The sequence below is a fragment of the Solanum tuberosum genome, unplaced genomic scaffold (genome assembly GCF_000226075.1).
Source record: "Solanum tuberosum cultivar DM 1-3 516 R44 unplaced genomic scaffold, SolTub_3.0 scf00225, whole genome shotgun sequence".
Classification (NCBI taxonomy): Eukaryota; Viridiplantae; Streptophyta; class Magnoliopsida; order Solanales; family Solanaceae; genus Solanum; species Solanum tuberosum.
The window spans coordinates 730,133-756,457 of NW_006239149.1; the positions used below are offsets into that span (position 1 = coordinate 730,133).

At 33.9% G+C, this 26,325-nt stretch overlaps 3 protein-coding genes and 1 non-coding gene across 4 annotated transcripts; 2 read left to right on the forward strand and 2 right to left on the reverse strand.

Annotated features, from left to right (window-relative positions):
* Positions 1-1,121: 1,121 nt before the first annotated feature.
* On the forward strand, positions 1,122-6,614 carry LOC102587413 (two-on-two hemoglobin-3-like). The gene is made up of 4 exons (XM_006356572.2): positions 1,122-1,312; positions 2,943-3,073; positions 6,092-6,236; positions 6,329-6,614. Exons 1-4 carry the CDS (start codon positions 1,176-1,178, stop codon positions 6,423-6,425), a joined length of 510 nt encoding a protein of 169 aa, XP_006356634.1. The 5' UTR covers positions 1,122-1,175; the 3' UTR covers positions 6,426-6,614.
* Positions 6,615-13,305: 6,691 nt separating this feature from the next.
* On the forward strand, positions 13,306-17,000 carry LOC102587743 (two-on-two hemoglobin-3-like). The gene is made up of 4 exons (XM_006356573.2): positions 13,306-13,529; positions 14,177-14,307; positions 16,387-16,531; positions 16,616-17,000. Exons 1-4 carry the CDS (start codon positions 13,393-13,395, stop codon positions 16,701-16,703), a joined length of 501 nt encoding a protein of 166 aa, XP_006356635.1. The 5' UTR covers positions 13,306-13,392; the 3' UTR covers positions 16,704-17,000.
* A 216-nt stretch (positions 17,001-17,216) lies between these two features.
* Positions 17,217-17,288, reverse strand: TRNAM-CAU (transfer RNA methionine (anticodon CAU)). The gene has a single exon. It is a non-coding gene; the product is annotated as a tRNA-Met (tRNA).
* A 751-nt stretch (positions 17,289-18,039) lies between these two features.
* Positions 18,040-26,319, reverse strand: LOC102596799 (uncharacterized). The gene is made up of 4 exons (XM_015313006.1): positions 25,565-26,319; positions 25,011-25,186; positions 24,027-24,250; positions 18,040-19,051 (listed from the first exon to the last, which is right to left on the reverse strand). The coding sequence occupies exons 1-4, from the start codon at positions 26,292-26,294 to the stop codon at positions 18,241-18,243; spliced, it is 1,941 nt and encodes a 646-aa protein (XP_015168492.1). The 5' UTR covers positions 26,295-26,319; the 3' UTR covers positions 18,040-18,240.
* Between the last annotated feature and the right edge of the window lie 6 nt (positions 26,320-26,325).

Below are 26,325 nucleotides of genomic sequence, written 5' to 3' on the forward strand. Positions count from 1 at the left end.
GACCATAAACAAAAAAAATTACTTTTTCTTTAAAAATGTGCGAATTCAAATGAGGACATATAAATTATGATGAAATGGAGTAATTAATTTTAAATATCTATTTTATTCGTAAATAAAATATTTATAATTATACAAATATCTATAACTTATTTTTAAATAAAAATCTTAAATTTTTTTCTCAGTTTTAAATAATTATGTGTGATGCAAGAATGGAATTTGAGAAGGAAACAAGCTACAAACTAAGCTAAGGTAAGAGCTAGGCAAAATTAATCTAAGGATCATTTCATTCGTATCTCCCAAATGAGTACATAACAAGGTATTTATACAATGCAAAACTGAACCCTAGACTAACAGAAATGACAATACTACCCTAATAAACTAACTTAGGGTCTTAAAGAAATAGGAATAGAAAATTGAGACTAAAATGTAAAGGATGGAAACTATGAACTCCCTTGGTTCTACTTGCAACAATGTCTAATTATCCACCTTTCACCTAACTTGTGTCCACAGAGTATATTTTCAGGACTGACATTGTTACCTCATAATGTCTACACCCAGAAAGTAAAAAACTATGGGAATCAAGAGCCCACCGTTATCAAAAAATAACAAAATAAAAACAAAAATAGGTAAGAGTTTTTAATTTAAGATGCCTCCATATCACATTTCTGGAATAAAAAATGGGTTTTATTGAATTTAAGTGTTTAATTGTCAAAGTCGTGAGTAGAAAAAAATAATTAATAACCTGAATCAAGTACAAGGCCAATCGAGGTCATTCTGCCTAAAACATTCACTTGAAAATGAATGTCATTCCACAAACTTGTCATTTTTTTAGCTTATTCAAATATTATATTGCATATAGTATCTTTTTTTTTTCCTGAAGATTATTTCTGGTAAAAAAAATAAATCTTTTTGCGTATCTAAAATGAGTTTAGTAAAACTGGAATCAGATTCCTCCCAAAAAAAAAAAATTTTAAAAATGAAGAACCATCCATTCACGTTTCTTCAATTTGCCATGACACTATTTAATATGGCCCCCACAAAGGCCCACTTTCAGACGAAAAGGCGTGTCATCCACGCGACCGCCATAAGCTCGTATATAAAGGCGCGCTCTTCACCTTCTTCAACTCTCTCAGCACTCAGCAGCCATTGCCAACAAAGAGTGAAGCAAGAAAAAAATGCAATCTTTGCAGCAGAAGGCGTCGGAATGGAGTGGGGTTGACCCGAATGATGCATTCGCCATTGATGAAACCAATCTCTTTGAAAAACTTGGTCTTCAGACTTTCATCAATCTCTCTACCAATTTCTACAACAGGTTCATCCTTCTAATGATTATGTTAAAAAATAAATGTTTTTTATTGATGGGTTTTCAGTTTCCTTAAATGTGTATGTAACAAAATTTGTTTTTGGTTGAATTGAATTACTATTTGTATTTTGGGTTGGGCTTTTTGTTTTGTGTGTCAATCTGAAGGTAAATGAGGTTAATGTGTTTTGTTGCTTTTGTGTGTGGTGGGTGGGATTAGTAAGGATTTATGAATCCTTGATTATATTGACAATTTGGTTCTCTTTTCTTTTATTTCCTTTTTACTGATTGGTAAGGAAGTTCTGTATGTTTGATTGCAAACTCAACAATTTCTTCTTCTCGAGTAAAGTAGATTACTCTTGCTCTGTGCGCTAGGGAGTCAGATTATGCTTAGTTCTCATTTATGATGTTTGAGCTGTGTGAGTTCTAGCTAGGAAGCAAGCGCCCCAAAGGGTTGACAGGGCAGCTCGGCTGGTAAAAAAGGAGATGGTGCCGAAGTGGGAGGGTCGTAGACGCTACTAGTACAATGACCAATCTAATCTTTTTTCTCTACCAGTGCAATGACTAGTTATTATAATTACTTTGTAGAAGCACTGAACTGTATTTGTCCTGTTACATTTGCAAAAGAGGTGTTACAGGGATCCTTGATTTGTTGAATCTTTTGTTGTGTTAGTATATCCTTAGACGCTAAGGAAACCGATTAGTGATAGAAGTTACTGTGAATAATATAAGCTGGATTCTGAAATTCTGAATTTTGTATTTAGTTTACTTGTTTGGAATGAAGTTGGTGATATTGTAATTGTTGGATTTGCCTACTTTTTCTCCTCAGATGGCTTACCCTCATGAGGGAAGACATCTTGTTTTTCGTTTTAGAAAACTGAGATTAGACTTTATATTTCACTAATACTTGTTCGAAGTGCTCCTTTGGGTGGTTCAAAAATAAGGTTATTGTGCCCTTTCTTTGAGTGTGTGTGGTTGGTTTTTTGGGGTAGGAGGGTGGGCAAGATCTCTCGAATCTTTGTTGTCAAGGAATCAATTGATGGCTTAAACTTACTGTGGATAAGTTGGCAAAGTTGTCTTCATATTACTTATTTGAAATGGAGGTTGATTGATAGAGTTGTGCACTTTTCTCCTCTATGATAGGAGGTACACAGGTTGCGAATTATGATAGAAGGTTAGTAGATAGTCGAACATTGTCTTACTTTTCGACGGGATAGGGCTTGATGGTAGTCTAGAGCATCGTGTCTATCGTGATATTAGCCTTATTTATGTAGTTTCTGGCTTTTGGTATATGTTATCATCTATTGTTTACTATGGTTAGGTGATCCCACTATATTGTTGTCACTGTTCCTTGCATGTACTATTAGTTGTCATGTTTTCTTTACTGCCATTTTTCTTTTCCATCATTACTTTGATTTGCTTTACTTGAGCTGAGGGTCTTTCGGAAATAACCTCTCTACATCCACGAGGTAGGGGTAAGGTCTGCATTCACTCTACCCTCCGTGAGGTAGGGGTAAGGTTTGCATACACTCTATCCTCCACAGACTCCACTTTGAGAGATTTCACTGGGTATGTTGTTCTTGTAATGGTTTACCTTTCTTTAGGGAAGATATTTGACTCTTGTTTCTGAAATTGAAATTAGGGTGTATGATGATGAGGAAGAGTGGTTTCGGTCAATTTTCTCTAATTCAAGTAAAGAAGATGCCATTAGGAATCAATATGAATTCTTTGTACAGAGAATGGGAGGGCCTCCTTTGTACTCAGAGAGAAAAGGTAAGAAAATGTTATCTTGATTTTTTATTTTATACCCAGTCTTCTACATCCCTAGTTTCAGTTTGCCGAAGGTAGTTACCTGATATATCCGTCTATTGTGATGCTGTTTTATGGTGACCTCAATTCTTGAGATTGAATCTATTTTTTCTCATAAACTTTAAACTGAACCTTCAAACTTTTTATTGAGATTGGAAAGCGTAAAGTTAACTTCTTTGATATCTGTGATAAAGATTATTTGTGACCGAAATAAACCTCTCTTTTTCAAAATGGTTCCCTTTTTATAATATTCTTCAAGGTTTATTTGTCCAGAGCATGTGATGTTAGTAACATACCACCTTTGAAGGCTAAGTTTTCTGCCTTTTGAGCGTCCACAACATTTTCTTGATTAATCAATCTGAATAAACACCAAGTCCATGTGAAAAAGAAAAGTAACAAAGTTGTGAGAGTGATTTGAACTGAGTCCTTCACCATCCTCTTATAAACTTGGCCAACTAGCAATACGACATAGCATTCTCTCTTTACACCAAAATTGCAAATGAAATAAGAAGGATTCTTTGTATTACTGGATGCCACAACCTTTCGAGAATGAAAATTTGTTTGCATTTTAATTAGTTTAGTAGTGGAGAAAGAAACTGTCAGCAAGCTTGCTTTATAAAATCCCATTTGGAGAGTTTAGAGTGCTTTGTCCTGTTTCCTAAATTTTTGGTGTTCTACAGATGTTTAGGATTTATTAATGCTGATCATTTTTCTGGAGTCTTTGGCCTTAAAACACAATTTTGATGACTATTCTCATGCCATCTTGGTGCGTTTATGTTACTTGTGATTTCTCAACAGCAAAGTATCACTAAAGGGAAGGAAAATAATTGTAGGATAGGAAAGTTCAAATAAGTATCAGTGTGGAAACATGTTGTAATAACTCTTTCTTTCAGAAAATGGAACAGCTTAAGAGTTCCGTAATTATACCATGAAAACTCCTGTTTAAGGATGAGACGACTGGAGATTCTCAGTCTGTTAATAAGTGTCCACTTCTTGATTTATTGATCAAGTCGTTAAACATAAAAAGGCTTAATACATAAACGAACACTCAAACTCTGCCTCGTTGGCAAGTAAATGCTTCAACTTTGAGTATACCTCAACTTGCTTTATAATCACTGTGTCAGTTGAACACTCCAACTCCTACTTACAAATTGGTCATCTAGACACCTTCAAAATTTATGAGCCATGTCAGCGTCGGGTATCCACAAGACACAGTTGGGACGAGTTTGGAGTGTTTAGTTGCCAGTTGAGATCAAGTTGAAGTGTCTAGATGTGCACTCTCAAAGTTAAAGTGCTTACTTGCCAGCTGAGGCCAAGTTTAAGTGTTTGTTTACCGATTATGCCAACATAAAAGGTAGTTTTTAGCGCTAGTTATTTCTCTTCTTTTTTTCGAAGGCCATTTTCGCTATTGGGAAGGTTAGGCAGTGTTTTGGAAGATAAAATATCCAATTTCTTTTATTTTGATTTTTTCGTAGAAAACAAAGTAACAGATGAAAACTTGTTTGTTGGATTAATAAGGGAAATATCTAGGAGGATTGGGCTAGGTAGATCTCCAGTAGGCCTTCGTGTTTGCTTAGAGAGCCTTTTAGGGAAGGCACCTAAACACTAAGACATGCAGCTTAGCTGAGTTAGCCCTCCTGCGCTATTTTGAAGAGGATGGAAGTAAATAATAAAAATCGTTTGCGAAGCTATATATTGCTTGTTCTTTTCTAATATGTTATAGATGAATTTTTTAGTGAGTCGGACAGGAAATAAGAAAACATTAAAACTTCACATTTTCATCTTTGCATCCAAAGCAACAATTTATAATGGTTTTGAAACTTGATTGATGTGGTTCACTTCATGCATTTACTTAATTGCAGTTTCTTTTAATATTTCTTTCTCCATAGTTAGTGATAAAGTTATTTTCTCTAACATTAGACATATATTTTCATATTTTCCTCATCTGTGTCCTTCACTAAAATAAGAATTTTGATTGACCTTTGCTCTTAAAACTCCAAAAGAGTGTTTTCCTACATGTTCACCTTTGACACTGTAGAATTAATGAGGTCAGGTCATCGAATCATATTTACACTCTACTAGTTTGTCCCTCTTTTAGCCTGTGTCACCGTTGTTGTTACTATTTACTAACCAGGAGCACTCATGTCCCTATCATCTTTCTCAGCTAGAAGATAGTAACTAGATTTGCTTGGATCCATCCTCATCCCAACTAGTTTTCTTGTTCTTGTCTTAGATCATAAAAAGAATTAGCAATTACCCAATCAACCAAGTTATCAGTTAACACATATCTATTGCAAATCAACTATTTCTCCAATCAGCCATTACTACACTGCGTTCTTATCTCCACGATGGTGGCTTTGAAGACTTTTGCTAGATCAGTAATGATTGATCTTTTGTGTGTATTGAAATCTCCTCTGCCACTGTGATAGGCTTGTTAATTGCTTGAAAGTTTTGGTCAGCAGTTTGTGCTATTTGTGTGCTAGATTTTTCCATTTTTCTTCTGTATCTGCCAAAACCAGAAAAGTTTCCCCATTCTGCTTAACAAATACTTTCGACCAATTGTGAATCCAGAAAAGAAAAACAAAGAAAGAAAGAGCAGTACTTTAAAATATTGATAAAAAAAATAAGCTTCTTGGGGCTTTGTTGGGACTCCTATGGTGAGGACCGTTAGGAAGGCCATCAGCAAATCAACGTCCAACTGCCCAGTGTTTGATATGGTTGAGCTGATAGATATGTGAGGTTTAAAGCTAATCAAAACTCCAAGTCAAGTTTTCTTCCTGCCATGCCATGAGATGATCTGGAAATGTGATGTCAACATCAATGGTTCTAATACTTTCTTTGAATAATTGGTGGACAAGTTAGTTGGATGTAGAATTTCAAGTTTCTCCTCTACATTATATCTTAAGTAGTCTCATTTCTCGTACTTGATGCTTTTTGTAGTTTGAAAAACTGTAAGGACCTTCTTACTTGAACCTTATGCAGGTCATCCAGCATTAATTGGACGCCATCGCCCATTTCCAGTCACTCATAAGGCTGCTGATAGATGGCTACAACATATGCAACAAGCACTAGACAGTGTTACAGACATTGACGAAGACTCCAAAATTAAAATGAACAACTTTTTCAGGTACAAGCTAAATCTTATTTGAACTTACCTCAAGTAAATGCACTTGTGCAGACTGAAAGAATCGCGTACATTTTTTTTGGTTTGCTTTTCAGGCACACTGCATTCTTTCTGGTAGCTGGAGATGAGTTAAAGAATCAAAACCAGAGTGTTGCATGTAAGCATGCTGCCAATAAGCCAGCTGCAGAATAGGCTTTTACAAAATGATTGATCATAGAAATAACAATAATGTACTGTGATTGTTGACTTATGATTATCTCATCAATCAAATTTGAGAATGTACCTTCTCAATTATTGAGTCCTACTTTTGGTTAATTATTATTACCCCACAGTGAAAACTCATGAGCATTAATGTAGCAGGAAGACATTATCATGTGTGTATTTCACGTAGTCTCGAGAGAGGGTCAGAACTTCCTCCATAATGAATTTCGTTATCTTAGGACAGTTATAGTTATGGTCGTTGTTCATCGGGCTTCCGTGGTTGGTCCCTTATCACCAAATCACCAACTTTCTTGATCCAAAAATATAAATTTCATATTGCAAAATAAATTTGTAAAAAATTGCTATCTCCAAGTTGACATTTCAAGTCTTGATTCTTTCTCTCTCTCCTGGGGAAGGGATGGTTGAGTTTGAACTGAAATCTTGGTTGTATATGAGAAGCCAAATTTAAACAACAAAGATCAATTGAATTAAACCAGAGCAAAAATAAATAAATTAACTCTTTATTTACAACCACAAAAACTTAAAAGGGTACTAAATAGCCAATCACATTAATCAACATACCTAATAATACTATTAAATAGACCAAATTTTCACTAAAGAAAGACATGAGATAAGAAATCCCGTGTTTCACTAAGACTTTGAATAGGCGCAGTCCCAACTCCTGAATTCAAGTTGATTCTATTTCGACTCTTCCTCATATTAAAACCCAATAAATTCCTTTGTGCGCGAAGATCTAGCATATCTAGCTGAAAAAGACCTATAAAGATTATCAGGCTCTACTCTCCCAACTTCTCCTCCATCAAAATTCTTCATATATGTTTCTTCATCATATACACAAGAAAAATTATTACTATTATTGAAACTTCTCTTCTTGTGCATTTTTATTCTCCTCCAAAAAGCTAGCCACCTTGGTGATGATGATGATGATAATGAACAACAACAACAAGAAGAAGCATGATCACATGATGATGATTCTCTTTGCATGTAATTTTTCCCAAGCCTTACACTTTTGCTTCTTGTTTTGTTCCAATTCACTTTCCCAATTATTTGCATTTTTTTATTCTCTTTCTCCAGTAATCTTCAATTATATTTGAGAATATATATATTTGCCTACCATTCAAAAAATTCTTGGCCTTTTATAGTTGGAGAGTACTCTCATGGGATGTTCCCTTCTTTGCCTTTTGATTAGATATAATTAAGCAAATTATAAACTAGTGGTGTGGACACATTCTTTAAAGATAATTAACAAAAACAATATTACCTAATTAAAATTCTAAACAATATAACTAAATACCATTCAAAAAGGGTACATAACTAACATCCATTTTTTTTTTTGCGATATTACCTAAAATTCTAGTGGTGTATATAATTCATCCAACCATGTCGATGGTTAAATAAATGTAATAAATGAATATATTATAACTCATTTCATTCACATTTACTTGTCTACTGTGATTAAAAAAAACTTTAACTTGTTCACTTCAGTATATTAAAAAAATAAAATCGGTTTTGCCCTTAACATTAGTTGTTCATTTCTAAATCATTTTCCAAATCTATTAAAACTATACGCTAATTAATATGGATATTGTGAGAAAATATGTACTTTATTTATTATTATTTTAAAATAAAATGAAAAAGAGGATATTATATACTGTAAAAGCAAAAAAATCAAAAGTAAAAGTAATGTTGGAAAAAAGAAAAAGTGTGACATTGCTTTTCACTTTTAATGTACAGCAACTCCCTCCCGGCAAGATTTTTTGTGTTTTAAGGCAGTGGCCTCATATAAGTTTTTTGCAAGTGATGTGAATATTTGAACAACTAAAACAAATGAATAAATTGTTATAATAATAATAAGTGATATATATTATTTTTCATGTTTACACAGAATATTTTATATTTATATACATATTTAAACCACTATTAAAAATTAATTATTTTCTCACTGAAATATCTACTTAAAAAAATGTTCAATGATTATTTCCACATATTATTTCACTGAATCAATGTGAAAAAAAATTGTTTCCTATGGAAGAACTAAGAAGCTTCCCACAATTTCAGTGGGAAGTTGTTTCCTTGGTGTATTTTTCAGTTAACTGATTTGGTGGAAAATGAATGAAAATATTAAATCACGTCCTATAACATAAATTCTCATTGATATTTAATGGAAAAACCCATTGTTTCTTGTAGTGAACAAGATATGTCGGCCTACGTTTTAAGATTGTTATACATCTTTTAAGAAAGAAATTTAACAACTTTAATAAAAAAATTATTTCTTGCTCAGTGTTTCATTTAATTAATACTCCACTAACTAAAACAGTATGTAAATTTGAAGAAAAAAAAGGATAATAAATGACTTCACTTTTATTTTATAAAAAAAATACTTAAAAAATTAAATTTTAAAATAATTTCAGTTTCCATCATATCCTATGAATAAGATGTACAAATATTAGTCTTATTGGTAGTCCACCTAGGTATTTTCAAACTATTTGTTAGGTAAGATGTTTTTTTATGATAATAATAATAATTTTATCTAACTAGGAAAATGATTACCACATGAGCCTTGTATCTTAGACAAAAAGAATCATAAGGAAAAAGTGACCTTTGATTTTATATTTTAGTTTGTATCACAAAAGTAAGATGATGAAGATAAGGGTTTCATGTGACTATGCCTTTTGGTTAATAAAGTGGATAGTATTTTTGTTATTTGGTGTCTAATATTATATTTAAATTTAATTAATTTAGATTCACGATATGTAGAGTCGTTTTATTCATGAGAAGTGTTTTCTATCAAAAAGAATTTCATACTTAGAATTCGAACTCAAAATCTTTAGTTAAAAGAGAAAAAATCTCATTCACTGCACTACATTTTAATAATAAAGCAGATAGTATTTGATATTATTTCCATTGAAACAAACTTTCTGCCATAAACCATTGTTGGGTCATTGAGTCAGTAAGGCTGGGCACCGGAACGGGTTGTACCGGTACCCTATCCGGTCCGTTCCGGTACCATTCCGGTTCGTTCCGGTCCGGTAGTATTCGGGACGGGATGGGATACATTGAACCGGTACACGGAACGAAACGGTACCATGATTTGGTACCGGTATACCGGTACCAGTTCATCCCGGTTCATTCCGGTTTCGTTCCGGTCCGGTCCGGTCCCGATAAATCATTTTTTAATTAAAATAAAAAAATAATATTTTTTAGTCATTATTTACTTTTATTAGCATTTCTTTTTTTGTTTATTTAATTTTTTAAAATTACAAACTTAAGTTATTTAACTTACAAGTTATAAGTATAACTTAATAACTTATAAACTTCAAAAGATTCAAATCTTTTAAAACTTATAACATAACTACATAAGCTCAAAAACTAAAAAAAAAACTTTATTAAACTTAACTTACAAACTTATATACTTAAAAATTAAAAAAAAAATCTTTAAAATAAACTAAAGTAAAATTATTATAAATTTTAAAACTTAAATACTATAAACTAATATAACTTAGAAAAATAAAAAAACATTCGTATTTTCGTAATTCAAAATAACTCAAAAAATAATATTATTTTTTGAAATAGCTATATGTGCCGTCCCGTTTATCCCATCCCGTTCCGTTCCGGTCCATTCCGGTCCGTCCCGGTTCTATCCCGGTATATAGTGGGACGGGACGGAACCGAGCCTCCATCCCGATAGTTCCGGTCCGGTTCATCCCGATACCGGTCAACAACCCGGTCAAACCGTCCCGTTCCGGTCCGGTTCCGGTTCGTTCCGGTCCGGTGGTCCCATTCCGGTCCGGTGCCCAGCCTTCCGTCATTCTATTTCTTTACCTTAAAAAGAGTTGTTAGCTTTGTCATTTTACTATATATACACATCATTCTAATCCAAATTGGCTAGAGAAAAAATAATTTAAATATCATATGTTTAGTATGTGGATAGTAATTCGATACTTAAAACTTCAATAATGGTAACTTTTTTCACACAAGACTCACTTGTTTTTTTTTTCCTTAAGGAGTTACATTTAAGCTATGTACAGTGAGACCTCAATACTATAACAATCATTTTCTATAATTACATTAAACCATAACAATCAAGTTTTTTCTTGGAAATCGAATATTCATGTTATGTTATATTATATATAATCTATAATAATATTTCGCTACAAAAATATTCAAGAAAATTAATTTTAACTTTGATGAAGCAAGATTTAAAGGATGCTATAAAATAAGTTATGCCATGATTAGTAGCACTATTAGCCGAAGGGCTTAACCTTTGGCTCGTTAGAGATATTCTTTTTTTACCTTTTTAAATCTCCTTGTAAAAAGTTTTGACTACGCCTTTGCTGCAATACTTATTTGTAAAATTTTATAGTGCAATATCACTTATTGTCATGATTTAACATTGAAGTGAGTTTCGGTCTCAAAATTTCTTAGTTTTAAGGATGAATATATTTTTTTTCCTCAAAAATAAAGTTTATTTTATATTATTCTCAAAAATAATATTTTAGTAAGTTTAGCTTTATCTTGAAAATAGTCAAAAATAATAATTATGGGAGTTGCATTGTTTTCATGAATCAACTAAAAAATAGTTGAAATATAAAGTTCCAAAGCCAAACTACAACATCATTAAGATAGGGAATATAAGTATAGCCAAAAGGTAGATACCAAAAAAGAAAAGATACCCGCGACACCACATCTTTAGCCGATTGTTTTAGTGACGGGGTCAGAAATTTTATCAAGGGTCTATTAAAAAAAATATATATATATATTGTGTTATTTGAGGTTCGAATCAAAACTTCTCATTCAAATTGACACTTATTATCACTACGCTAAAAACGTAGCTTTTATTAAGAGTGTTCACTTTTAAATATATATTTTTTAAATGCAAAATTTAATATATATATATATATATATAATGTAATTTTTTAATGAAGGGTGTCCATTTTGTCATGTCATGGATGGCTATAGCTCCGCCCCTGATTTGTCCTCAAACAAATGAGAAAATAACTCAACAACAACTTATATTATCTTCTTTCTATTCCTTCACATGTCATACCATCAACAACTACTACTATTTTTTCAATTGGCCAGTAATATAATACTTCAATTCTTTTGTTTTCACAACTTAACAAACCCTTTTTCCTATTAGATGTTTAGTATTAACAAATGTGTATTTATTAAACATTCATGTAAAGAGGAGATATGCTCAGATGAACAAGTGAGGAGATGCGAGAGGTTAGTTATACGGGATAAAAGGAGGGATAGAGGTGGCAAAAAAAGAAGTAATGAGGAAAAGTGATAAAACATGATATGATTCAACTTTAGGTTATCAAAGACATAACTCTAGATACGTATTAGAGTAGAAGATTAGTAGATAGTATATTGTTGCATTTTCAGGGTCCACACCCATGTACACATCACATGCACACTACCCCAGCACTATCATCACTGCCTGAACGTACTATAAAAAAGAAAATTGATTTTTCCTTTACTAGTTTTACTAAAACTTTTAGTTGTTCTTTAAACATTTTTAGAGGTAAGTGTAAAAAACACACCTAAATTATACTTTTTTTTAGTTTCATACTTAAACAATTTAGAGTGTAAGTTTCATACCTAAACTATCACTTATAAGTTTGAGAAACACACCTCTCTCTTTTATAACACTCTCATCATGGTGTGTGTAATACACTATCTGTTTTACTTAAAAAGATTGTAACATCATACTGCACATGGACAAAACATTTCATCTTGGCAAAAATTAAATAAATTAAGTATTAGTTAAAAGTAAAAATTGAAAAATTATTATCCCAAAACAATATTTTTTTTATAAAATAAAATGTAAAATATTTTTCTTACTCCACTCCATCACTTCCTCTCACCGTACCCTCCCCCCCCCCTTTGGTTTAAATTTCCTTTCTCTAACCCTCCTCTTCCAATTTTTTTCTCGTTTTGTGTTAGATATATACATATCAAAAATATGTTTTACTTGCCGCCGCAAGACTTTTTTTAAAATAAATTTTTTATTTATGTTATATTTTATACGAAAAAAATTCCTACAAATATATGTACATATCTAACACAAAACGAGAAAAATGTATAAATAAATAAATAAATTATGAGCGGAGGGTTAAATAGAATGGGGTAGAATTTTTATTTTTTTTAAAATAAAATAATATCAATTTTTTTTGTGAATGTTGGTATAGACATTGGAAAAATTTTTTTGGGATAGTAATACTTTAATCTTTAATTTTAATTAATATTTGTCAAGGTGGAATATTTTATTCATGTGGAATGTCATGTGTCAATATTTTTTCAAATAAAGAAGAGAGTGCATTACACACTGAAGTGTGTTTCTCAAACTAATAAGTGATAGTTTAGGTATGAAACTCACTCTCTCAATAGTTTAAGTATGAAACTAAAAAAAAGATAGTTTAGATATGTATTTAACACTTATCTCAATTTTTTACTATAAATAAGTTTAAAAATAGTATTTTTACTCAAACTTTATTTTTGAGAGAAGTATTGAAGATACTCTTGAACTTGATGCAAATTATTAGTTTTATCCCCGAACTATTGACATTCGTACACCCGTCTACTTGACTAACTAAACTTAGATACACTTCGATATATGCAACATGACATAACAAATAGTCTCACACTCTTGTAAAAGCACATGACACTTAATAAAAAACCGAGGGAGGTGAGAAAATATCCTAAATTTTGCGAGAATTTAGGGGTGTATTTAAGTTCAGTTAGCTAAGTAAATGGGTGTTTTTAAGGTAACTATCAATAGTTCAAAGATGAAACTAATAATTTACGCCGAATTCAGAGTAAAAAATATTACAATGTGGATAAATTATCCACTGCTGAAATGTCACTCTCCAAATTTTAGTATCCAAGAAAAAATTGGAGCACTAGCATACTGCCATATCACCATAGAAGAAAAATGGTATCTTTAGAGCAAAAGGCATCAGAATGGAGTGGAGTTGATCCAAAGGATGCAGTTGCCATTGATGAGATTAATCTCTTTGAAAAACTTGGTCTTCAAACTTTCATCAATCTATCTACCAATTTCTACAACAGGTCCATTCCCAAACCCCAAATATATTACAGTAATTGTTTTTTGATGTGTGTACAATTTCTTCAAATTGGTATTCAAGAAAACTCATTAAAGTTTGAGGCTTTTGTTGAATTGAGCTTTCTGTTTTATTGGTTTATTTGGGAGGGGAAAGGGAGGTTTATATGTGTTCAAGATATTTGATTCTTTAATTATGTTAATTTCTGTGCTATTTCATCAACGAATTAGGTTAGAGTGGAGTGGTAAATATTGCTTCATATTTGACCAGAGTAATCTCGAGTTTGAGTCTTCTTATATGGAGTCATCTTAGTAAGGAAGCGCATTACCCCCAAATGTATGATTTCGTGCAAATTTGGATTTAGTCGGCTCCAATGTGAATATTGAACACTGAGAAGGAAACCAAAAAAAATGTATTTCACAAATGGAATCTAGAGAGATTAATTAGTTGTATGCCTATCTTACTACTTCTAGCTTTTGTGGACATAGAGAGCTTGTTTCTTTTGATAGACCCTCCACTCGAAAGAGTGGACTTTTAAGTTATTGTATTTCTAAAAGAATTGAGTAATTTATTTGCTACATTATATTACTATCTATTTTTTGTTATCCTTGATGAGGGTAGAAATTTGACTCTTGTTTTTGGACTTGAAATTAGGGTGTATGGTGATGAGGAAGAGTGGTTTCGATCAATTTTCTCGAATTCAAATAAAGAAGAAGCCATTAGGAATCAGTATGAGTTCTTTGTGCAAAGAATGGGAGGGCCTAATTTGTACTCACAGAGGAAAGGTAATGAAGAGTTCTCTTAAGACCTTGTTTGTACACTTCTCAAGTTCTAGGTTATATATATCAGTGTCAATTGTAAACTTATCCTTTTATAATCGAGAAATCTTTGAGGGTTAGTATTGTATGGTTCGAAAATGGACTCACCCTTCTATCCTTATTCAGTTAAATATATGGTTTTTGTCGATGGCTGAATCTGAACCGGTGACACGTGATTAATCCACACATCATATGTTGTGCTCTTATCACTGGACCAAAGCCCTGGCCCCTGGGGCCAGGGGCGGACCTAGGTAGAGCCCAGGGGGTTCACCCGAACTCCCTCGTCAAAAAATTACACTGTATATATAACATCAAATTCTGATTTTATGTGTATATATATTAAAATGAACCCCCTGAAAACAAATGACAGACTTGGCTCCATGGATAAGTGGTTCATGTAGCACCCCTATGTCATGGGTTCAAGTCCCAATGGCAACATTTTTTCCCTTTTTTAATATTAGCTTTGGAAAATGGAATTTTTGGGCTTAGACCTTCTTCTTCTTTTTCATTATTTTTTCCTTTTATTCCATTTCTTTTTTTTAATTTATTTTTGTTTAAATTTATTAGACACATTCTTTTTATTTTTATATTTTATTCTTTTTATATCTATTATTCATTTAGTTTCAACGTAACTCTTTTTCATATATGTTTGAATAAATTTTTAAAAAAAATGATGAATTATATTTAACTTGAAATTGAGATAGAAATATAGTTTATTTTTAAAAAAAAATGTAAATTAGATGTAATTGAATGAAGAAACTTAAATATCGTCAACGTCCTTTTAAAAATATTAATTTAATAGAATTCATGAATTTTCTTTTATATTTTTAATTCTATTTTAGTGGGATGAAAACTAAACTTATTTGATTTATTCGTTATTTATTTATTTTTTTACAAATTATGACTAACCTAGTAAATTGAACTATATGAACTAAAAAAATTGACGATGATATTTATTTATATTAATAATATGCATTATAATATTAGTAACTCTATTCTTACACACTACTTTTAGAGAATTTTGACGATTTTCATAGTAATATTTGATTGAATGGATATTAATTTAAAATTTTTAAAAAGTGAAATATAAAGTAAAACATTACAAAATAAAAGTATAAAAAGCATAAGAAATTTTAAGAATGCTCGATGGAGCATGATAAAAGTAAAAAGAAATGTTTAATACGGTATGATAAAGTGAGTTAAATTTAGCATGATAAGCTAAATATTTTTCTTCCCCGTCTCGCTCCCTTTTTCATCATTTAATTTTCATGTGTTTTAGGAATTAACTTATGTAATACAGTCGATCCACTAAAATTCTTATCAATGCAACTTTGTTCTCGATATCTTTGATTAGCTTAGTCTTTACTTTTATGAACCAATGAAATATCTATGGTTCGTGTACAAAGAGCATGCCGAGGGGCTACTACGCTCACCGCGCACTTGCATTACCACCTAAATTTCTTCTTTATACTTCGAACCCCCTTAGCAAAAATCCTGGATCCGCCACTGCCTGGGGCTATGGTATCCTTCAAGTTTAGTAGATTATTTGCAAAGGAAATGAAGCATTTTCTCCAAATGGTTCCCATTTTATAGTATCTTCAAGGTTTATGTTGAACAGAACTAGTGTTATTAGCACCACACTGTCTGTTGAACAACACTAAGGGGTCGTTTGTTGTTGGTTAGGAAGTGAATTATATTCATGTATTAAATTAGTACCACGTTTGGTAGCATTTTAGTTGTTATGTATAAAATTCAGCACATCAAGTATGACATGTTGTTATCAGTTTACAATCCCGCATAACTGTTACATGTATAAGTTATAAGGGAATCTATGTATTATTTTACTAAATCTTGCATAACTAATACTTGTATAATTCTAACCAACAACGAAACGTTACCTAAGTTCTGATCCCTTTTATTGTGTCTGGAACATTTCAAGAATGAAAATTAGTTAGCTTTTTAATTAGTTGTGCAACAGAGAAAGAAACTGTCAGCAAGATGGCTTGAGAAACTTTCATTTGTAGTGTTTATTTGAACTTTGTGCAGGCCATACAGCATTGATTGGACGCCACCGCACGTTTCCAGTAACTCATAAGGCTGCAGAGAGATGGTTACACCATATGCAACAAACACTGGACAGTGCTGCAGATGTTGATGAAGATTCCAAAACTAAAATGATCAACTTTTTTAGGTATATATAAGCTAATGTCATCTGAACTATGTATGCACATAGTTGATTCGCTTTCGCAATAGTTACATTTCGTTTGATTTTCAGGCACACTGCATTCTTTCTGGTAGCTGGAGTTGAGTTGAAGAATCAAAACAAAGGAACAGGATGTAAGAATTGCAGCCACCAACACTAAGCAAGTTGATGAGTTTAATTGACTATATTGATAAAAGAATTGTGCCTCAATCGCAAACCAGTTGGGATTGACTATATGAATCTATGTTATCGCTCCATGTGAGTACGTGATATGTAATAATGAAGATTAGATCATAAAATCATTTTGGGAATTTCTTCAGTCTGCAAGTATGTGAAAATTTTGAAAGCCATTGGAACACCTTATAGTAATGGCATGCGTCCATTTAAATTGTTAAATGTGAAAACAAATACACTATTGGAAGGGGTCTTTTAGTAAAGAGGCAACTTATTCATATACTATTATGTTTTGTATAAGTTAGATTTTTTTGCATATATCTAGAGAATACAAATACAAATCACATAATTCGTTTTTAAAACCGTCTTTGATCTGAATTTCCAAATATTTTGCCAAATTGTGTCATCAAAACAAAAGAAAAAAATAGAATTTTTTGCAAAATTGTGTCATCAAAAGAAAAGGAAAAAAAAATAGACGCTGGAAGCCACTCTAAATTAATATCAGAGCCAGGTTTCGATCCTGGGACCTGTGGGTTATGGGCCCACCACGCTTCCGCTGCGCCACTCTGATTTGTTGTTATGGTTATCTCAATCAATTTAAATATAGTTTTGTATGATATAACTCCTCCAAAGTCTAATATGTTATTACCTTTAATGAAGCCATTGGAGAACTTTTAGGTGAAAATTTACATTAGATACCGTAAGAGAATTTTATTTTTTTTCATATCCGTATTGGCTCATTAATTCAGATTCGCATATTGTACAACAAGAGATTCAATAAAATATGACTGACATCTACATTGGAGCCCGACTAATCTGGATTCGCGCACATCGTACCAAGTATTATAAATATGACTTTGATATCCACGTTAAAACTCGACTAATCCGAATTCACACACATCGTACAACAAGAGATTCATAAATATGACTGCTGGTTCGGGCACAGATACGAGTTTTTGTAAGGTGGGACCCACATAGCTGAGGTGAACACACATTTGTAATGTATGTATACACCAGCCCCCTTCCACAAATCTCAAATTAGTTTAAAGTATATATCAGTATAAGAAACTTTATACACTATAAGGAAAAATATCTACAAGTTTTCCTTTAAAATGTAAAATTTGTAATGTTCAAAACATAAACTTACAAGTAAATATCATTAAAACTTAAAAATAAGACACATTACCTACTTCAATAGGTAAAGATGACTTGATTATGTAACTGACTGTGCATATTACTTTAACTCAAATGACTACATTTCAAATATTATGCACAAAAAGATTGCAAGTGCTCAAATGGGACTATTCCATATGTTGAGAGACTCCAAGAAACATCAGTACAATCAAATATTTGCTGTTGTTCATGAGGTCGATAAACAAATCAAGATGCCGCTTTTCATACAATACATGGCAAAACATCAGCAATACATAAAACACTATCCAGGAATAACTTACATTTCACATTTACTAGTTACTACAAAAGATCACAACAACAACATCAAAAAGGGGCAAAGAAAGGAGAGCCTAAGACCCTTGTGAACTCCCATTTGAGTGCTGCGACTGTACAATCAATCTTAATCGACCATAAGCCTCTAGACATGCATAAGAATACTCCGACATGACTCGGAATAGTTCAGGCAACCGGATCTTGAGACTCCCTAATGACTTCTCCCTAACTTGAATACAGAGCCTCTGGTGAGCTTCTGTCTCCTCGTCCAACCTCTTCTTCAATGTGTCCACAAGCAACTGCTTTTCCACAACGGGATCTTTTGGGTTGGACTCTGTAGCTCTATCGGTATCTGTCATATCGGGTGGAGTTCTACGTTGCATATACTTTTGGTACCAATCTTCAAATGCTTGCCTTTTGCGTATGTACTCTTTTTTAGTTTCCTCACACTTATCCTTCAGCTTCATCTCTTCCTCCTGATGAATAATGATGGTCCTTATCACTGCTTCAAAGGAAGCAATGGCACTTCTGGCGAGCTCATCAGGCAGCTTCTCAAGAAGTTCCTGCCAGGAGTGGAGAAGGGCTTGAATTGGGGGACTCTGTGCTCGAGGAGGCGACGAGATCTTTTCTTTTAGGCTGCTTTCAATGGGTATGAGATTTAGCTTCAACCAGCTGTGGAGTGTTTGGATGTATAGCTTTTGATTTTTCACAAGGTTGTCAAAATGATCATGCCATTCCTTGATAACATTACCAAGCTGGATAGTACGTTCATGATGGTGTTTGCTTGTTTCCAAGGGGAACCCGGAGATTTCAATGGCTTTGAGATCAGTAGCCAACTGCAGCTGGTTCTTGTGATGACTAAACATGAATTCCCACATGCTAACCATCCTGCAAAGCAAAAGCAAAAGCTGACACTTGGCACGTTTGAAATTGACAAACTTTAGACATTTGTAGGACTATAAATCATCATTTCATAAGCATAAAAGGAATATTTTAAAGTTAAATTATTTCTAACTAGTAAACTTACCCGAGCCTTGCGCGGAATTTAATATCACGAAATTTATAAAATAATACATAAAAATATCACGAAATTTATAAAATAGTACATAAAACTATTAGTCATTAAAACTAAAACACAATATTATGTTACATAAAAGATTACGTAGTAACAAACATTAATAATGTAAAGAAAACCGATAATTATAACATCTTATCATTTATCGTTCAATCAATCCAATCATCTTTAATTTGATTTTATAATTTATCCTTGAACCCATGTCAAAAGTTTATTAATTCTTGTCTTCTTTTCCTGGCAATAACATTTTTAAGGTCTTTATGTCCTTACAATGGCATACCAAATTTGAATTTTGTATTCGAGAGATGTTAGTATAGATCATTAAGGAATTTTTTTATTGTACATTCAACAATTTCAATAAAGAAAACTTGCATGAATACTCAATTAACGTGTGTTATTTAATTTGTACTAACAAATACTTATAACAATAACTTTGCAGAAATATAAAAAACAAAATTTAAAACATGTATTCAAAAACAACAATTAATAACATACCAGGATCTGTATGTTAAATTAATAAATTAATGACGGTAAAAAAACATACCAGGATCTGTAACCAATAGAATGAAACATAAAGGAAAAAATCACAGTTTGTTTTAAAATGAGAGGAATTCCCTCTATTTATAGACTACAAAGGATAGTGTGAACAAATACTTATTGTGCCTTATCGGAAAGGTCACAACTCTTAGGAAAAGTTACAACCCTTTGGAAAGGTCACAACCTTCCATAAAAGACACAACTTTTCATAAACGTCGCAACTTTTCATAAAAATCACAACTTTTCATGAAAGGGGAAGGCTAGTTTGGAAATAAATAAATTAAAAAGGAATCCTGGTTTGTGGTGGAGCCACATAGGCAGGCCTAGGGTTCTCTTTTTTTTATATATATATATATATATATAATCACATAGAAAGTGATATTCCTTTTGAGACTAAATAATCACATAAATTGGCACAAAGGGAGTGTTATGATTAATTAATAATTATAATAGCTATATTGTTTAATATGTTTAATAAATTATTAAATTGTTTTTTACTTTTCACATTATTATTTAATTGTATCTAGTTTTTTTAATTGTAACTATATCATATGGTGGCGTGACCCTTTAAATCATTACCAAATATTATGTACTACTAGGTAGGATTTATACAAATCCATAGTCCCAGCAAAACAGCTACAAAGAAGAAGAAACAACATTTAAAACCAAGTGACCCTTCGGGAAACATATATACAAAAAGATACATGGATATATAGAGGGGCAACCAAGAAACTACTAATTTAAACAAATTGGTGCTTCTTGTGCTTGTGTCTAGGGTGTGTTTGGTAGGAAGGAAAATGTTTTCTTGGAAAATAAGTTGGTTTCTAACTTATTTTTTCATGTTTGGTTGATGAGTGTAAAATATAATATGATTGGAGAATGAAAAACCTTTTTTTGGAAAATATCTTTCATCTTTTTGGCTAGAGAGTAGAAAATACTTTTTAGGAAATTATTTTCTCAACTGAAAACCAACCCCGATTATTGATCCGGCACCCAACCCTGACAGTCGATCCAAGACATGACCCCTACTCCCGACACCATATTCGAACTGGGACATGCCATGACTCGAATGGACACACGATCGTAAGACTTAACCCCAACTCCCAAGCCGAGACCTAATATTCGAACTGGAATATGATCCCGACACCCGAACTTGACCGTGACTTGAGACCCGACCTTAATTTGGAGATCCAGCCCTAACTTGAGACCAGACTCTGATTCTCGATCCCTACATCTGACTCAAGATCAAACTTTTGAATCAGAATCCGACCTCGTCAGATCCGACCCCAACTCCCAACCCCAACATCTGATTAAGGATCCAACTTTTGACCCGACACTCGATCCAAACCCCAACACTCAACCCAAGATCTGACCCCAACCTTAGACCTGACCTTGACCCCGACACCCAACCCTGGCCTCGACCATGTCTGTGACACCCGACCCCAACCCCACCATTGACACCCGACCCCGACTAGAGACCTGACCCTGACTATGACACCTAACCCGAGACTCGACTTCAACATGAGACCTGACCCCAACCTTGACCCGACTCTCGACCCCAACATTCGTTGGATCGGTATCTTCCTCGAGATCCGACCCCGACCCCAACACCCGATACTCGAAACCCCATCCCAACCCCGACACTTGACCTGGAATTCGACCTTTAATCCTAACTCCAGATCTGACCCCATCTCAATCTGAAACTAAGGAGTTGGGTCTCAAATCGAGGTCGAGAGTCATGTCTCGAATTGAGAATTAGGAGCCGAACCTAGGATTAGTATTGAGAATCGATACCCGAGACTTAAGTTAGGATGGAAAGTTGTGGTGTGAGATTGAAAATGATTTTGGAAAATATTTTCCTTACTTTTTTAAGAAAAGTCATTTTCCTTAAATTTGAGGAAAATAAGTTGATTTGGAAAATATTTCCCAAAACATTTAATTCAACCAAGCATTTTCTGAAAAACATTTTCCTTCATACCAACCCACCCAAAACTTGGAACATACAGATGATAGGAAATCCATCTGTTTCATAAAATCAGTAGACAGCATCACAGATGCCCTAGAAAGGATATGTATGCTAATGTAGATTACTCATCATTGAGGACAAAAGGAGAAGACCGCCTGCTAAAATATCAAAAAGTAAATACGAAACCTATGCTACTTGATTGCCAAACTAACAATGCATTTACACGGGTTTTAAGCTAAAAGAAAGAAGGAATCATAAGCTTTAAAAAGAATCTTATTTACTAGGCTGAATGCTAGGGGAGAATTATGCACAAAGCAAAACCAAATGAATCAATTTTACTAATATGAGGCAGGTCAAGGACACTCACATACTAATACTGGTTCTACAGTAATGCAAAAATTGAACTGTTGTTCTTCGATAATGAACTTTCGAAGATTCATAAATGAATTGGTGGACCAATCACAAACAGCAGAAAAGAAGATATTTTCCAAATGTTCTGTGTTTAAAACAGGTCCACATAGATAGATATACAACTTATTGCTTGTGGCAGGAAACTTCAAGATTACTTCTAACTTATATTCCACTCAATTAGCGAAATCACCTATCATTTGTGTTTATATCTTACAATGCCTACATAAAATCGTGCTCCATAAGGTCTAAAGTCAATTACAACTCCACTTGTAGTCCACCCGAGAAAGACCTCGGTTCCAAGCACATGTATCTGGTAATTCTATTCAACACGACTAGTACAGATAAAAAGAAATCACTTAGCGTGTTTGCCTCCACTGGGATTTGAACTCATAGTTCTCTATCCATTTCATTGACCACTAGGCCACACCCTTGGGTGCTATTATTTTTGTTTTGTATCATATTGGCCTGAGATGAGTTCATTTCGATGGAGTAACAAGGTCACTCAGAAATCATTCAGCGGACCTCAACTTATTTGGGATTGAGGCATAGTTGTTATTGTTGAAGTAATGGACTTAGCCCTCTACCCTTCTCAGCTTAAATTACACCTTTTTTTTATCTGCAGAAGGCCTCAAAAACCCATGTCATGCGCCTATAATCCATATATCACGCGCTAAGCTCTTACCACTAGACCACCGCCGCCATTCTTGAGTTGATATCAGAAGGTATACATTTTAACACTCATTTTAATGCCACTATCAAGCCAAACAAGCAGAAGAGGAGAGAACATCAAGGTTTGAGACCAGTGGTGTGGACCAAGAATAAGAGATGCGGACAGTTCAATGACTTGGCCTCTTTTTTTCTTTCTTATATGTTTTGAAGTCCAAGTGTCCTTCACTCCTTAATTAAATCACATGCTTGCTTCTTTTTCAGGATCAAACGGTCGGGAGAAACTAGTGTGAGGTGTTCTGGTGACACAGATGTCATTTTAGAGCCAGAAATACTTGAGGACTGTCTGACAAATGTTTAGTCAAATTTTGATGGGTAGAGTTGTCATAATATACAATTTGGACAGTGAGAATTCATACATCCAGGAGTTTATTCGATCTTCAAAAGACTAATTTTGTAAGTTTTACTTTGAGTGTCTCACTAATTTTGTGATTAAGGCATAGTAGTAGTAGTTGTTGCATACCATCGACTCGTAAGAATTTTTAATTTTTTTTATAAGTAAATCTAGTCGTAAGAATTTGTCATAGGAGCTTAGTTTGTAAGACCATTGTTCCTCTGAGGAAGACTAACAGAGCAAACTGCTGCTTAATAATATCAAAACCATTATCAAGCAGAGGTGCTAATGTATCTAGCACCGAACAATTTATGGAGTTTATTGGTTCCCTGGTCTTAGATTGACTAACTGTAAAGGAACTACCTTTTTCTTTATATTGGTTTTCTTTTGTCAATTTTTCTTTCATTGTAAGATGTAACTATGCATCTTATTGATGCTCTTTTGTGAATGAAATACCTTACTTTATCAACAAAAAAATATATCAGAACCATTAACCAATATTGTGATAAAGTAGGATGACGAGCACCTAAATGTAGGAAAAGATAGCTGGCATGCTGAAATAGATCAACCCCAATATTACACAACTTCTGTTAAACAACTGCAGTTTCCAAAGACTTACACATAGAAGACTGGCCTTTAAATCAGGTATAGTAGCAACAGCTTCTAGATGTAATAATTTGTGGTAAAGAAAATCTAGATACGATGGTAGTTGGAAGATTACACATGAAAATGTCCCTAGTGGACCAGAAAGAATGGCCACTAAGAACACATGCATTAAAATGTAATCTTCATTATGAGGAACATGAGAACTTACCCTTGAACAAGAGCAGCCAGCTTAGGGTAAAGTTGCTTGTCACGAATGTCGTTTACTTCACTAACAGTTGAATCCAATGACTGCATGTCAACTATATATCGCGTATGCAAATGGCTAACAGCAGCCTTTGTCTTCTCCAGTGATTCCAAGGTAGCATTCCGTTTCTTCAGCTTGTTTAGCAAGGCAACTTTCCTCTGATATTCATGTTTTATAAGCTCACCAGCCTATTGAAATCAACAAAATAACACTTCCATAAACCATCAGCTTTTTGGACAATAGGAACAATATGCCATTAATGAAGGACAATGACATGACACTAGACAGACAGACACCAAAAAGCTGTATAGAAACTTCAACTCAAAAGGAAGGATAAGCTACAGAGAGAAACAGAATGGAATTGGAGGTGCAGAATGCAACTAGTCATGCCCAGAGTAGCTTGGACAATGACATAATGAAAATGGTGTTTTAAACAGACATTTAGACAAACTAAGATTTGGAAAATTAGGGGGCAGACTGCAAAGTACAAATGATTAATGTATAAAACTGAATAGATATCAAGTTTTTTGAGTTTGCCACAACTTAAATAGACTGGGTGAATGCACCAGCCACCTCCTCTTCCAGCATCTTTAACTAGATGGAGATAACAGGATTGGATTTTCTACCAGATATACTCCGAGCGGGATCTTATTCACACGTTTCATTTGCTACATACTTCCTAGGAATTCTCTTTTGATTTCTATTTAAGAAGTTCCCTTAATGGAAAAGCATGTCGAAGTTGATGCGCATTGATGTCTGAAATTACCGAAAGGGTGGGGGAGATAATAGGGGCTATTCTCCAAGTTTAGCACGAGTAGGATCTGATATGCAATAGAGGATCTGGTGACCATGCTTCCTATAGCCCATATCTCAAACATGAATCATAAATCAAACATAAAATCAAGATTTTAGCAAAGAGAAAGTACAGGAACAAGAAGCAGTAAACACCTTCATTTCATCATAAAGTTTCTTCTCCCAAGCCAGTAATTTGTCCAAAACAGTGGCATGAGTCTCATATTCGTCGATGTCATAATCATCCTTACTACCATCACCATTCGGTACACCCTTAAATGATTTGTTCCACGTAATGACTCGCATTACCCTAGCTGCATGGTCTATATGTCCTGCAGAAAAAGGACTATTCACTATCAACATCCAATAAGATCAAACAACATTGTTGCTTCAGTTTTGTGCTGTTAAATGCTTGGAGCCTTGGATCATAAAAATTAACTATATCAAAACAGGCTCCTTGTTGTTTTCCATAAGACAAGTAGATCTCTGTGAATAAACAAGTTAGTCAGTCAAACAACAGATTGGAAAAGCCTAACTCCCTGTACCCAGCTGTGTTCAAACTGTCACGGATATGAGTGAATTTACCATATCCTCATTCTCTTTTGAGTAGCAAAAAAAAGGACTTTGCAGTGCTAACATCTGAAAGATAAAACAACAAGGGTATCTATCCATTCTATGTCATCTTAAAGCATGACTAAACATCAAATTACCTCGATTATCAGCGAAGTTTGAGTGGTAATGCAATCGAGTAGCCTCAAGCATCTTCGAAACCTCTTGTGCATTCTCGGAAGCTTTAAGGAAGTGATCATCAATCTCGCCTAAAACTTTAAAGAAATCAGCATTGTTACCATACACAACATTCCCACCTCCCACTACTACTCCACCTCTCACCTCAGAAGGCGCAGTGTTTGAATGCTTAAAGACTCTCTCTGGTTCATCCGCCATTGGGGTCTCTTCAACCTCACTCTCCACTTTCCCCTTCTTCTCTGGTGTCTTGAACTGATCATCTCTATACTCATTTCTACCCACATTATCAAATCTTTTGTTTTGAATTTCGATATTCTCTTCGTTCAACTCCTCCTCATCCTCTTCTTCTTCTTCTTCTTCCTCCACTCCTTCTAATGAATGTCCCGTGTTCACATTCTCAAAGAAATAATCCCACGACTCCCCTGGACCCGGCGGCCGGGGTGGCAATGGCTCCTTCATAGGCATCTCGTACCCCAGTCCATTTCGCTTTTCTCTCAGTTTCAAACCATCACCTTCACCTTCCTCTTCCTCCTCCTCCTCAATTTCCTCATCATGCTCATCAATACCAATACCTTTCATTTTCTTACCTCTGGGTTTCGACAGTTCAGGCATAGTAAAAGAGCGTTGAAGTGGGGTTATAGGTGAGAAAGTTGGTGGGGGAGGAGGGGGTGGTGGGAGTGGGCTAGCTTCCATATTCGACAGCGGTGGTGGTGGTGGCGGCGGC

What these genes read in the sequence shown, in the direction of transcription:
- LOC102587413 (XM_006356572.2), top strand. Translation starts at nt 1,176, where the DNA reads ATGCAATCTTTGCAGCAGAAGGCGTCGGAATGGAGTGGGGTTGACCCG. An exon ending in TCTACCAATTTCTACAACAG is followed by an intron (nt 1,313 to 2,942) that starts GTTCATCCTTCT and finishes AATTGAAATTAG; the next exon opens with GGTGTATGATGATGAGGAAG. An exon ending in TTTGTACTCAGAGAGAAAAG is followed by an intron (nt 3,074 to 6,091) that starts GTAAGAAAATGT and finishes AACCTTATGCAG; the next exon opens with GTCATCCAGCATTAATTGGA.
- LOC102587743 (XM_006356573.2), top strand. Translation starts at nt 13,393, where the DNA reads ATGGTATCTTTAGAGCAAAAGGCATCAGAATGGAGTGGAGTTGATCCA. An exon ending in TCTACCAATTTCTACAACAG is followed by an intron (nt 13,530 to 14,176) that starts GTCCATTCCCAA and finishes ACTTGAAATTAG; the next exon opens with GGTGTATGGTGATGAGGAAG. An exon ending in TTTGTACTCACAGAGGAAAG is followed by an intron (nt 14,308 to 16,386) that starts GTAATGAAGAGT and finishes AACTTTGTGCAG; the next exon opens with GCCATACAGCATTGATTGGA.
- LOC102596799 (XM_015313006.1), bottom strand. Translation starts at nt 26,294, where the DNA reads ATGGAAGCTAGCCCACTCCCACCACCCCCTCCTCCCCCACCAACTTTC. An exon ending in AAACTTCGCTGATAATCGAG is followed by an intron (nt 25,187 to 25,564) that starts GTAATTTGATGT and finishes CTTTTTCTGCAG; the next exon opens with GACATATAGACCATGCAGCT. An exon ending in CTGGCTGCTCTTGTTCAAGG is followed by an intron (nt 19,052 to 24,026) that starts GTAAGTTCTCAT and finishes TTTGCTTTGCAG; the next exon opens with GATGGTTAGCATGTGGGAAT.